At 42.2% G+C, this 14,568-nt stretch overlaps 1 protein-coding gene across 1 annotated transcript in view; it reads right to left on the reverse strand.

Moving 5' to 3' along the window:
• The window catches only part of ddb1 (damage-specific DNA binding protein 1), a 67,837-nt gene extending 62,756 nt beyond the window's left edge, over window positions 1-5,081 (reverse strand). The window contains exons 1-2 of the mRNA XM_067993767.1: window positions 4,918-5,081; window positions 890-1,038 (exon numbers count right to left, since the gene is read on the reverse strand). Coding sequence (XP_067849868.1) covers window positions 890-1,038; window positions 4,918-4,978 — 210 coding nt within the window. The 5' untranslated portion in view covers window positions 4,979-5,081. The remainder of the gene's footprint in view (window positions 1-889; window positions 1,039-4,917) is intronic.
• Window positions 5,082-14,568: the final 9,487 nt, after the last annotated feature.

The raw sequence follows: 14,568 nt of genomic DNA on the forward strand, positions 1-14,568 counted from the left end.
ATTTTCAATCTTCCTCATCACTTAATTGAAAAAAAAATTCCCATTTTCTCTCCTCTTGTAAAAGCACAGACTCTTGCTGGGGTATGGTTCCCCAGGCACTGGCCACAATATAGGACAAAATACAAAAGCAAGTGAAAGTGAACACTCCTTGAAGTCAGGAGAAAAATTACAAAACAATTGAAAAAGAAAAATGAATACACCATTCTGGTGTCAAGCCTGTGTGAAAGGCACATGCTCCAATCAAACTGAATACTGCCCTCCTGTCTGACACGAGTTGAAATATTTACCTACACCCTCTTCCCTCAGCTCAAATAAAAATCCCATTTAAAAGAACTTGGGCTCCCCAATAACTCACACAGATCACGGAGATCCCAGGATCAATTCCCTGCCTGCGCCAAATTAGCTGACTTCAATGGGGGCATTAATGGGGCACTACAAGTAGCTGCAGCACCGCAGACTGGTGGGGGTGGGGGGTGGGGGGTGGGGGGTGGGAGGAGGGAGGGAGGGAAATCAGCCAGGGTTCCCACTCCGGATCACTATTCAGTGACTCCAGCTAGAAGTGTGTATGGACATCAGTGAGGACAAGATTGGACTGAGTTGTGATGCCCACCAACCACTGAACAGCTTTGCTGTCTAGATTCTCATGTAAACAATTTTACATGAGAATCTAGACTGGGGTTGACAATTTTACAATTGTCAACCCCAGTCCATCACCGGCATCTCCACATCATAGATTCTCATGAATTGAGCAAGATACCAGAGGATGACCAGCACCTTCAGGAAGGGAGGGGAGAAGGGGGAAAAAACTGGCAGAACACGTAGGGAAAAAAAACTAATCTCACGAATCTGAGAAAATTATTGAAACCTCACACATTATTGCATATCTTACCTTCGGTCGGAAAAGCTCCATTACAGCTATCTTGCCATACATGCCCACTTCCTTGACAGGGCGCAAACCCTCTGGAGTCACCACATAAATCTCTAACCTGGTGTTCTTGGCAATCAGCAGGTTCAGATCATCGGCTGAAGTGAAGTGACCTAAGGCAAAAAAGCACAAATTTAAAGCAATTCTTTCAGACTTGGGATCACACCCTGTGAACATGATAATGAGAAAGCGACGGCTTAAAAAAGCTTCCCCTTTATAGTGCATGCAATAATAAAGTGGAAACAGCATTAGAAAAAAAAACATTATTTCCTTCATGTCATATTTATCAAAGTATAAACAGAACTCAGGAGGAAGCTAGTGAAGATGGAGTTGATTCACAGAGAGTGGAACCTACACAACTAAAGAGTACTGGGGAAGGTAAAGAACAACCAAGAAATCAATGCCACTAGAAGAACATCCATAATAAAAATGCTAATTATCACAAATTTCAGGAGCCCTGCTGACTTAAAAGTAAGTGCACTGTTCAGTATATGAGCCATGTTTTCTCTAGAAAAAAGAGAAGATTGAGAGGTGACCTGATAGAGGGCTTTAAAATTATGAAGGGGTTCAATAGGGTATATTTAGAGATGTTTCCATTTGTGGGGGAGTCCCAAACTAGGGGCCATAAATATAAGATAGTCATTAATAAATCCAATAAGGAATTCAGGAGAACCTTCTTTTCCCAAAGAGAGTGGCAAGAATGTGGAACTCGCTACACATGGAGCGTTTGAGACAATTAGCACAGATGCATTTAAGGGGAAGCTAGATAAGAACTTGAGAAAGGAATAGAAGGATCTGTTAATAGGGTGAATTGAAGTAAGGTGGGAGCCAAATTGTGTGGCACATAAACATTGGCATAGACCAATTAGGCCAAATGGCCGGTTTCTGGGCTGTAAAATTCTATGTAAAGCAAGGTAATGACTGAATAGCTGGCTGACATTCCAAGTCTAGACTCACTCATGAAGAATGGCCACTTAACTGAGATACCACAAGGCTGCCACGCCCCTGAATGGTACTCCACGTAAAGGGAGAAAAAGGCATAAAACTGGGAGAACGTGCAAATATTTTACATTTCTGATTTTCCCTACATTCATTTCAATGTTACTAATTCCTGACCAGAGCAAGGCTGGTGTAAGTAAAATTGTTTCCTTCATGTTCCAATACATAGTGTAGAATAAATCAGTATGTTCGTCTGAATGAGAAATTGTTTTCAGTGCATTATCACTCGCAACTGTTCTGCTCACATTCTTCTCCCCTTTGGTCTTCTCAGGCTATTGCGCTGAGGTGAGCAACCTGCTGCCAAAACCTCACAGTAAACCAGCTGCATATGGACGAGACCTGTGGTTGATGAACCCATCTAATTCTCTCCATCTGTGTAATTCTATACAACAAGGCAACTGAGATTAATAAAACTCGCAAAACAGTCCCACCCCATCTCAATTCTGTAAGAATCACTTACACAGGGCAATGAATAAAGCCTCTGAAATGAAATAACTTCACTGAATAATTCTGAGTTGCATAGCATTGTCCCATTGTCAGGTAAAATAGCCTACTGAATTAAATTTACTTATACGCATAAATTGTGTATTTAGATAATACCATTGCCACAAATTGATAATTGATTCCAACATAGACTGATTGTGTCTGCAAACAACCAAGAAAGGAAAGGAAAGAAATAAAGAACTTGCATTTATATAGCGCCTTTTACAACCTAGGGACGCCCAAAGCGTTTCACAGCCCATGAAGTACCTTTGAGTTGTGCTCACTGTTATAATGTAGGGAAGTGTAGTCTAGTCCAACTAATACCAATCAAAATCCTCACTGGTCTGAGATCAGCTATCAAAGACATAATGTTGTGATAAAGATGCCAAGTTGGTAGAGGCACTATAATTGTCCTCAGGGCCTGATGATAGGGATGGGGGGGCGGGGGGAAAGAGAGAGGAGGAAAAGAAATCAGGCACAGTTACCATTCCTGACTTCATGCTGCAAAGTGTGCATATGAGAACAGGATCAGGTTTAGACTCAGTCGTGATACACCTCACCCACCCGGTAAAGTAGCCTGCCAATAGCGGATAAGGTGCTAGAGGGCTACTGTCAGCTGTAGAACTGTACCCCAGCATCATGCAGTGCTTTCAGAAGAGGGGAGAAAACTAGAAAAATAAATTTTGTACTGCTCTCCCTGCAAAGTTGAATTAGCAATAAACTCTTTTGAAGGAACGCATTTGTGAATCCAAGTTGTGCTTGTATTCTGTAACAAGGATGATTTTTTTTTAAATTCATTTTTGGAATGTGGGCATCGCTGGCAAGGCCAACATTTATCGACCATCATAGTTGCCCTCGAGAAGGTGGTGGGTGGGCCGCCTTCTTGAACCTCTGCAGTCCATGTAGTGAAGGTAACTTCCACAGTGCTGTTAGGTAGGGAGTTCCAGGATTTTGACCCAGCGATGATCATGTACATGTATGTCATTCCTCCAAACTAAAATAGGTTTGTTGAAGATTTTCACAGGTACTGCCCTTTGGATGAACCAGTTTGGCACACATCTCATTAATTGTGTTATTTTCCATTATGACATGCTCTCCTCCTCCACAGTTGTGAGTAGGATCCCATTTTTAAAAAAAACCTTACCAAGGTGAGGGAGGTCAGCGCACAACTGTGGAGGAGGAGAGCATATCATAATGGAAAATAACACAGAATTAACATGAGCCAAACTGGTTCATCCAAAGGGCAACATCCTCATGAAAATCTTCAACATACCTATTTTGGTTTGGAGGAATGGCAAAAGGCACAAAAAGCCATGAATCATTTTTGGGAGATTAGCATTATGCACAAGTGATACGATAAGGAGATTACCATTACATCATCTATTTGCAAATAAATGATTAAGACATTGCCAAACAAATTTATTGAAGACCCCTTTAATAAAACTCAAAGTATTAAAATTAGATTTCCAGTAGCTCTGTAGATAATTAGTGTGATACTGACCATACAACAAACTGTTGTTAGTGATAGAGCTCCTTCAATGAAGTGCCTCATAGGTATAAATAACCAACAGAGGAATAAATATAGAGACAACACCCAAAGCTCAGAAAGGAAAAAAATATCATGATTCCCACTTTCCAGCACTAACCAGGGACCCTCTGCTTGAAAGTGCACGTGCTGATATTAGATGAGCACAGGATTGGATTTTACCGTCATGAACCTCACAGTGTAATAGCCTGCTCACATTTACTGTGTAGGCTCAGACAGTAAGGATATCCACTTAAATGAAGTACGAAGGACTACTGGCACCCTTGAACAATACCCACCCCTTGTCAGCACATTCAGGAGAGAAGAAAATTGGGAAATTGTCAATCCGTAAGTCTTATTTCTGCTTCTCGCTGCCCTGCTCTTATTACAATTAACTATTACAACTGTGCACACTATTTTGAGTTACATTTGATAAAATGTCTGGAGATAAATAACAGGGAACTGTCTCCACAAATAATTTATTCAATTTGCTTTCAGACAAAGACTATTAAAGAAAGCAATACCTTAAAGAAAAACTACTTAGCACCTTTTACCTTTTGTCTAGGGAAGAAAAGGAGCAGTGCACGATTTTGTCACAACAGTGTTGCATGCTAAAATGTTTTCCCCAAGATAATTTACTTCATTGGGAGTTATTTATAAACAAATAATAAACAAAGGTTTGCCAAACACCTTTTGATGTAGCGGATGCTCCTTCAAAATATTGTTGTAATTAACACTAAGTCCAATAAATATCAGGTGCTGAAACAATTAGCTGTAAATTGCGCTTTTTCCCAACTGCTCCAAAGGTTGCTGCAGTGTCTCCCTGCTAATGTGTTGAATGTTGTGACTGGGGCCTTACTCGAGGCCTGACCCTGGCAGCCCGAACCCACCGCTCTTCGTTTCCCAAAACCCAAGCTTCATTGCCGGGCCGGGGGTGGTGAGCAGGAGAGGGCCGAGCGCTTCTTTTCACGTTGAGAATATTTACCGGTAATGCAGGCATTCACCGCGGTCGGTTTCTGTGCTGTCACGACATAGTTGTAGGACATGGTGGCGGCCCGTGTGGTGAGGCGATACCAGCTCCGCAGCCTCGCTCCGCTCGCTCGCTCCCCCTCGGTTCCCGCGACCTCGCGCTCCCGCCGTCCTCGTCACGTGGCCAGGGTCAGAGCAACGGCTGCCTCTCACACACGCACGGCCATCTTTGATCGGGGCAACTGCAGAAACAATGTGGAATACACATCTACGTTCAACCAATGACTCCTAGTTATGTCAGTAATCTCAGACTAGTGGCTAGTGATCCAAAGCTTGGTTCAGTACTCCAGAGAGACTGAACAAAACCCCAAATACCACCCTGACCTTAACCCTAAACCCCAATTGTAACCCTAAACCCCAAACACTCCCCCCCCCCACCCTAACCCTAAACACCAAACACCCCCCCACACTAACCCTAAACCCCAAATTCCCCCAACTGTAACCTTAAACCCCAAACACCACCTGACCTTAACCCTAAACCCCAATTGTAACCCTAAACCCCAAACACTCCCCCCCCCCCACCCTAACCCTAAACACCAAACACCCCCCACACTAACCCTAAACCCCAAATTCCCCCAACTGTAACCTTAAACCCCAAACACCACCCGATCGTAACCCTAAACCCCAAACACCACCCTGACCTTAACCCACGGAGATGCCCACATCCCCAAAATGAATCAAAATAAAACAGGGGGTGTACGACACATGTTCAGGCCTTGCACGACGCCCTTTGCATTCTCGCAGCCAGCAGAGCACAGGATGGTCATCAGAAGAATTTGAAATTTAAATTAAAATATAGTGCCAAAAAACGCAGGCCATGCCCACGCCAAGGGTTGCGGACCCTCCAGGATTGTCCTGCAGACTGCAGGAATTAAAGATTATTCTCCAAGACACTACTGGTTGCGACTGAGGACAAAAATCATAGGAGCATTAAACAAAATCATGTGTTTTTTTCATTTTCTTTGAACACTTTCATTTATTAATTATAAAAATATTAGACATGGGAAAAAGGGCTGTTTGACTGACAGTCAAGAATCATCCAATTGGGTAACAAAAAGTCTGTTCCTTTTCCAATTGGCCTGGGAAGGCAGAGAACTGCGAGAATGGATCAATGGCAGGTATGTGGGGGCCGAGCAGGTGGTCATGTGATGATACCTCCAGAAATACACCCAACCAGAGTTGGCAATTTTATCCTCTGCCAGTCTCCAGAACTCCAATGACGCTTCTGGTCAATCTCCCATCCTACAGCCTCCAAAAACTTCAGCTCATCCAAAACTCTATAGCCAGTATCTTATACCACAACATCCTGCTGATCCATGACACCATCTTCGCTGCCCTACTTTAGCTCCTGATCTCCCAACGCCTCAAATTTAAAATTTATCATCTTTGTGTTTAAATCCCTCGATAGCTTTTCCCCATCCCATCTATGCAACCTCATCTAGCTATCTGCTCCTTTGACTCCGACCTCCTGTGTGCATCCCCACTTCCCTTCTCCCGACCATTGGTGGCCGTGCTTTCATCACATAGGTCCCATGCTCTGGAATTCCCTCCCTAAACACCTCTGCCTCTCCTCCTTAAAACCCACCTCTTTCACCAAGCTTTTAGTCACCCCTTCTAATCTCTCTTTTAGGTCTACGTCTGTTTTTCATTAATTAATGTCAAAACTCCTTTCCCAACTTATTCTCTAAAGCACCTATACTGATCTTTAACACATCCCCTAGTGTGTATGTAACTAAAAACTACTTTATATCCCTCTTTCCATTTTCTGCAATCTGCCACACTATTTCTCGCTTAACCTTTCCAACATTGCTTTTAGTTATCCTAAGTTTAAAGGCAAAGGAAGGGATACAGTAATCATCGATACAGAGACTGCATTTATAGCACAGAGTCAAGAACAGTATGTAATTGGCTGTAATAAACACCACCTTGATGCATGAAAGCAGTGATGTCATCAATTTGGGGCAATCAATGTTCATTACGTGAAGGCTTACAGGTTAGCACAATTTAAAATCTGAAACCATTACATTTATAGAGCAACCAGATCTACAAAACCATAACCAAAGTTACTTTGTGCTGGTTTTCTTTGCAGCCATCTAGGTCAATTTGTTAGCAGACCGAAGTGATTATACCGAACTATTGGATGCAGACCTGAGTTGTTTGGAACCACAACTGTTCCAGAATTGCAGTAGAACATAAGAACATAAGAAATAGCAGCACGCGTAAGCCATACAGCCCCTTGAGCCTACTCCGCCATTCAATAAGATCACTGCTGATCTTCGACCTCAACTCCATTTTCCTACCGTATCCCCATATCCCTTGATTCCCTTAGTGTTCAAATATCCATCGATCTCAGTCATGAATATACTCATGATGTGGAGATGCCGGTGATGGACTGGGGTTGACAATTGGAAACAATTTTACAACACCAAGTTATAGTCCAACAAATTTATTTTAAATTCCACAAGCTTTCGGAGGCTTCCTCCTTCGTCGGGTGAACGGTGTTGTAAAATTGTTTACAATGAATATACTCAACAACTGAGCATCCACAGCCCTCCAGAGTAGAGAATTCTAAAGATTCACAACCCACTGAGTGAAGAAATGTTCCCTCATCTGGGTCCTAAATGGCCACCCCCTTATCTTGGACTATGACCCTTTGTCCCAGACTCTCCAGCGAGGGTAAACAGCCTCTCAGCTTCTACCCTGTCAAGCCCTCTAAGAATTTTATACTTTTCAATGAGATCACCTCTAATTCTTCTAAACTACAGAGAATATAGGCCCATTCTACTCAATCTCTCTTGCTAGAACAACCCCCTCATCCCAGAGATCAATCTAGTGACACTTGGTTGCACCCCCTCTAAGGCAAGTGTATCCCTCCTTAGGTAAGGCATTCAATAAGGTGCCACATAAAGGGTTGTTACACAAGGTAAGGGCTCATGGGGTTAGGGGTAATATATTGGCATGGATAGAGGATTGGTTAAAGGACAGAAAACAGAAAGTAGGGATAAACGGGTCATTCTCAGGTTGGCAGGCTGTAACTAGTGGGATGTTGCAAGGATTGGTGCTTGGGCTTCAGCTATTTACAATCTATATTAATGACTTAGATGAAGGAACCGAGTGTAATGTATCCCAGTTCGCTGACGATACAAAGCTAGGTGGGAAAGTAAGATGTGAGGAGGATACAAAGAGTCTGCAAAGGGATATGGACAGATTAAGTAAGTGGGTAAGAAGGTGGCAGATAGCGTATAATGTGGGGAAAGGTAAGGTTATTCACTTTGGTAGGTAGGAAGAATAGAAAAACAGAATATTTTTTTAAATGGTGAGAAACTATTAAATGTTGGTGTCCAGAGAGACTTGGGTGTCCTCGTACAAGAAACACAAAAAGTTAGCATGCAGGTACAGCAAGCAATTAGGAAAGCAAATAGCATGTTGGCCTTTATTGAAAGGAGGTTGGAGTACAAGAGTAAGGAAGTCTTACTACAGTTGTACAGGGCTTTACTGAGACCTCATCTGGAATACTGCGTACAGTTTTGGTCTCCTTATCTAAGGAAGGATATACTTGCCTTGGAGGCGGTACAACAAAGGTTCACTAGATTAATTCCTGGGATGAGAGGGTTGTCCTATGAGGAGAGATTGAGTAGAATGGGCCTATTCTCTCTGGCGTTTTGAATAATGAAAGGTGATCTTATTGAAACATATAAGATTATTAGGGGGCTTGACAGGGTAGATGCTGAGAGATTGTTTTCCTTGGCTGGAGAGTCTAGAACTAGGGGGCATAATCACAGGATAAGGGATCGGCTATTCAAGACTGAGATGGGGAGAAATTTCTTCACTCAGAGGGTTGTGAATCTTTGGAATTCTCTACCCCAGAGGGCTGTGGATGCTGAGTCGTTGAATACATTCAAGGCTGAGATTGATAGATTTTTGGACTCCAGGGGAATCAAGGGATATGGGGATCGGGAGGGAAAGTGGAGTTGAGGTCGAAGATCAGCCATGATCTGATTGCATGGCGGATCAGGCTCGAGGGGCTGTATGGCCTTCTCCTGCTCCTATTTCTTATGTTCTTATACTCCAAACTCCTTGCAATAAAGATTAACATACCATTTGCCTTCCTAATTGCTTGCTGTACCTGCATGTTAACTTTCTATGATTCATTTACAAGGACACCCAAATCTCTCTGAATACCAACATTTCTTAGGCTCTCACCTTTTTAAAAAATATTCTGTTTTTCTATGCTTCCTACCAAAGTGGATAATTTCATATTTCCCCATATTATACTCCATCTGCCACCTTCTTGCTCACTCATTTAACCTGCCTATATCCCTTTACAGACTCTTTGCGTCCTCCCCACAGCTTACTTTCCCACCCAGCTTTGTATCGTCAGCAAACTTGAATACATTACACCCAGTCCCCTCATCTAAGTCATTGATATAGATTGTAAACAGCTGATGCCCAAGCACTGATCTAATGGCACCCCTCTAATTACAGCCTGCCAACCTGAAAATGACTTGTTTGTTCCTACTTTGTTTTCTGTCCGTTTACCAATTCTCAATCCATGCTAATATATTACCCCCAATCCCATGAGTCCTAATCTTGTGTAACAACCTCTTGTGTAGTACTTTATCAAATGCCTTTTGAAAATCCAAATGTAGTACATCCACTTGTTCCCCCTTATCTACCCTGCTAGTAGTACCCTCAAAAAATTCTAATAGATTTGTCAAACATGATTTCCCTTTTTTCTCTCTCTCTCCTTTCTTGAATATTGGGGTTACATTTGCTACCTTCCAATCCATGGGGACCATTCTAGAATCTAGGGAATTCTGGAAGATCAAAACCAATGCATCCACTATCTCTGCAGCCACCTCTTTTAAAACCCTAGGATGTAGGCCATAAGGTCCAGGGGATTTGGGTATAGGGCACATGATGGACTCTAATGCTTTGTTACTTTTTTATATAATTAAACTGGCATGAAGGCAAAAGAGGAGAATCAGCGATACATCTTTCAAGTATTTTCCTTTAATGATTGTGCCATATGTTTTGATAATTTTCAGTTTGAATCATTAGAGTAACAAAAAGTACAGGTTAGATTGTCTTTTTTTTAATCCAAATGTCATATTAGCTTTGTATACCCTGACATCAGTAATAATGATGCATCTGAACTCTCTTCCTCAATGTAAACTGCCTCTGTGTTGTCAGACTGCTTCCAGTCTACAGTGAGCTATAATTTCCTCCAACTAATCATTGAGAAGACCAAAGCCATTTTTTTTTCAAGCTGAACCCATTTGTGACCTTAGCGTCCTATTTGATCCTGAGCTGAGCTGCCAACACCATATCCCATCACAAAGATCGCCTACTTCCATCTCCGATAAATCACCTGCCTCTGCGCCAACCTTAGCCCACCTGCTGGAAAAAAAAACCCTTGCTATGCTTTGTCACCTCCACACTTGGCTATTCTAATGCCCTCCTGGATGATCTCCCCTCCTCCGTAAATTTCAGCCTGTCCAAAATTCTGCTGCCTGTATCCTATTCCAAACCAAGCCCTACTCATTTATCAATCCTATCGTTGCTGAACCACATAGGTTCCCAATCCTCCAATACCTCCAATTTAAAATTCTCCTCCTCATTTTTAAATCCCTTCAGTTTCATTATTTCCTACCTCTTAATCATCTCTAGCCCTACAAGCCCCCCAAACTTTCCATTTCTCTGACACCAGTTTCTTGAGCATTCCCCCTGCCTTCGCCCCATCGTTGGCAGCTATGCCTTTGGCCCCTATGCCTTTTTCCCCCTTAACCCCTCTACCTCCCTTGCCTTCAAGATCCACCTCTTTGACCAAGCTTTTGCTCATCTCGCCTAATATCTCTTTCTTTGACTCAGGGTCAGTATGTTGATTAGACCTCTGCAAATCATTTAGTACATTTAATGGAGAAAAAATACCATGTAGATGCAAGCATTATTATTGTAAAAGCAACTGATTTCAGTCAATCCATTGTGATTAGACTGAAGGAGGCTTACTCAGGAAATTTTACTTTTTGAAGTTTCACATCCAAGTCAAACAAGTTTTGTTTCTGTAAAATATATGGAAGAGTTCTGTATAGGATCAGATACCCCATAATTTATTAGCCTCACTGTTCTCTACCATCAGTTTTGGCTAACAGGCAACTGAAAGTGAGCTAGAATTACCTTGGAGTGCCTTGCTGATAATGAAGAATGGGGGATTCATTGGACTTTTAGCCTGTTGTGACCAACCACTGTAAGAAAAACCCAAAGAGGGGTCTACTGCACTGATCATATCAGCAGAGCATTAACAAACAGCATTCTGTGCAAATCCACCTTGTTCCAAAATTAGTCCAAAACGTACTAACTACATGATCAACTAAGAGCAAAAATCTCAGCCTTTTTCACTCCAAAAATGTAACTGCTATTTCATACCTACTTGACCATACAACATTGTTCGCCGACAGCATAGCAACTTGCCTCTTTTGTGCACACAAGAGGCAAGTCACTATGCTTTATGCGGTGATGTCAAAAAATCTATTATAGGAGCTGCCACACAAGCAGTGCAAGCAACAAACTATAAAGCCGCCATCCACTCAAATCAGATGATTGGCCATTATGGATGTGGTACTAAGCTAGACTAAAAAAAATGAAAGTTGCATCATCAGTTTGTGCCTAATTCCTCTGCTTCATCATTGGAAAACAATCTTTTAGGAAGCCTGGCATGGGAATTATCATAAATTTGTGCTTTTTTTGGTGAAAATTTATGCATAAAAATGCAAATTTTGACACTATAAAATGCAAGAGTCAACAACTAGCCACTTCTGGGAATTTTGAATTTGTCACCAGGAGCTTGGAACTTCCACTATAGGGAAATTAACATGCCACTGTTCCTCCCCGAAGTTAAGTTTCCAGCTGGAGCATCAGGCTTAGGCTGAAAGCTGCAAGTTGCCTAACTTTGCTTTATCCTGTTTGTTAATTCTGTGACAATTATAATAAAACAGATGTAGCAGTAACTCATCATTAAAAGCTAATGGGTTAATATTGGCACCACTGACTGAGTTGCTGTTTTTGCAGACTTCCTGACCTGGGCAACTACGACAATGAAAACACCATTTGCATCAGCATCTATCAGTCAGCTTCCAACAATGTTTTGGACAGATGTGTTTCACAAACATCAGCGCAGCATTGTTAAAAAAAGACAAAAATAACCATGGGTTCATCTCAAAGTTTAACTTGCTCCAGGGCATACCCAAAGCATGCAGAGGAGCTGAGAGAACCCAGCATGAGCAGGCCTATATAAATTAATGAGAACAGAGGTGAACATGCTATGCATCTGGTCAAGTTAAAAGAATTGACAGGTTTAAAAAAAAACTGAAGACTGGTATCCCAACTTCTGGCATAGTCTTCCTAATTTCCTGGTTATCAATTTTAATGATCAGTCCGAAATGCTTGCTCGACTCAAAGCCTACATCCTCCACCCTACAGCACAGACTGACCGCCTACAAGCAGCAATAGGATGTTATTTTTTTAATTATACAAACTGTTATATATTGAATAAAGTTTTTAAAAAATTATAAACCTTTTTTGAAAGAATTTAATTTTACATTATGGTATGTTTTTACTCAAATTTATATAAAATCATTCGAAGTTCTTATTTGGAATTTACAGATTCAGTTCCAAATCTTATCTTCAACAAGAACTTTCATTTATATAGCGCCTTTTAATGTGGTAAAACGTCCCAAGGTGCTTGATAGTGTTACCAAACAAAATATGACACCGAGCCACACAAGGAGCTATTAGAACAGGGGAGCAAAAGCTTGGTCAAAGGGGTAGGTTTTAGGAAGCATCTTAAAATGGTGAAAAGAGGGGTACAGGGAGGAAATTCCAGAACTTAGGGCCTAGGCAGCCAAAGGCACAGGCACCAATGGTGGAGCGATTAAAATCAAGGATATACAAGAGGCAAGAATTGGGGGAGTGCAGAGATCTAGGAAGGTTGTAGGAGGTTACAGAGCAAGGGAGGGGCAAGGCCGTAGAGGGATTTAAAAACAAGGATGAGAATTTTAAAAATAAAGGCATTCCAAGAACAGGAGCCAATGTAGGTCAGTGAGCACAGGGGTGATGAGAGAACCGGACTTGGTGTGAGTTAAGATATGGGCAGCAGAATTTTGGATGAGCTCAAGTTTATGGAGGATGGAAGATGGGAGGCCAGCTAGGAGAGCATTGGAATAATAGTCTAGAGATAAAAGCATGGATGAAGGTTTCAGCAGCACTTGAGGCGAGGTGGGGTGGAGTGGAGAGAGGTGATATTACAGAGGTGGAAGTAGGCGGTCTTGGTGATGGAGTGGAAATGGGGTCAGAAGCTCACCTCAGGGTTAAATAGATGCCAAGGTTGCAAATGGTCTGGTTCAGCCTCTCAGTGGCCAGGGATAGTGTCAGTGGCTAGAAAACAGAGTTTTTGGGAGAGACCAAAATCAATGGCTCTGGTCATCCCAATATTTAGTTGGAGGAAATTTTTGCTCATCCAGTACTGGATGTCAGTCAAGCAGGTTGACAAATCCAAGGTAGATGTCGGGTCGACGGAGGTTGTGGCGAGGTAGAGCTGGGTGTTGTCAGCATACATGTGGAAACTGGTATGTTTTCAAATATATTCGATGACTCAGCATCCACAGCCCTCCGGGATAGAGCATTCCAAAGATTCACAACCCTCTGCGTGAAGAAATTCCTCCTCATCTGAGTCTTGAATGGCTGACCCCTTATCCTGTAACAATAGCCCATAGTTCTAGACGCTCGAGCCAGTAAATGAGAAATAGGAGAGGGCTAAGGATAGGTCCTTAGGGGACTCCAGAGCTAAATGGTGTGGGCATGGGAAGAGAAGCCATTGCAGGTGATTCTCTGGCTACGACTGGATAGATAATAGAACTAGTTGAGGGCTGTCCCATCCAGCTCGACACAGAGGAGGATGGTGTGGTCAACTATATCAAAGGCTGCAGATAAGTCAAAGCCAAGGAGGGATATCTTACCATGGTCACAGTTACATAGGATATCATGTGTTAGGTACAGAAACCTGATTGGAGGGATTCAAACATGGAGTTGTGGGAAAGATGGGCACAGATTTGGGAGACAACATATCCAAGGACTTGAGGGGAAAGGGAGATTGGAGATAGGGCAGTAGATTGCAAGGACAGGAGGGGGTCAGGGGTTAAAGGTTTTTTTTTGGAGAGGGTGATGACAGCAGATTTGTAGTGCAGGGGAGAGTACCTGAGGAGAAGGAACTATTAATATCAGCTAACATGGGGCCAGGAAGGCAAGTTGGGTGGTCAACAGTTTGGTTGAATATTAAACCAAAGCCCCATCTGCCCTCAGGTGGATGTATAAGATCCCATAGCACTATTTCAAAGAACAAGGGAATTCTCCCTTGGGAATATTTATCCTCAATCAAAATCACTTAGCAACAGATTATCTGGTCATTATCTCATTGCTATTTGTGGGGCCTGATGAACTACTGTACCTCAATACAGGATTCTCTTATAAATCAATTCAACCCAACATTATTGGTGAAGAAGTGAGGCTTTCTTGTTCACAAACAGCAAATGATACACATTGTCAAGCGATA

The sequence above is a fragment of the Heptranchias perlo genome, chromosome 12 (assembly GCF_035084215.1).
Source record: "Heptranchias perlo isolate sHepPer1 chromosome 12, sHepPer1.hap1, whole genome shotgun sequence".
Classification (NCBI taxonomy): domain Eukaryota; kingdom Metazoa; phylum Chordata; class Chondrichthyes; order Hexanchiformes; family Hexanchidae; genus Heptranchias; species Heptranchias perlo.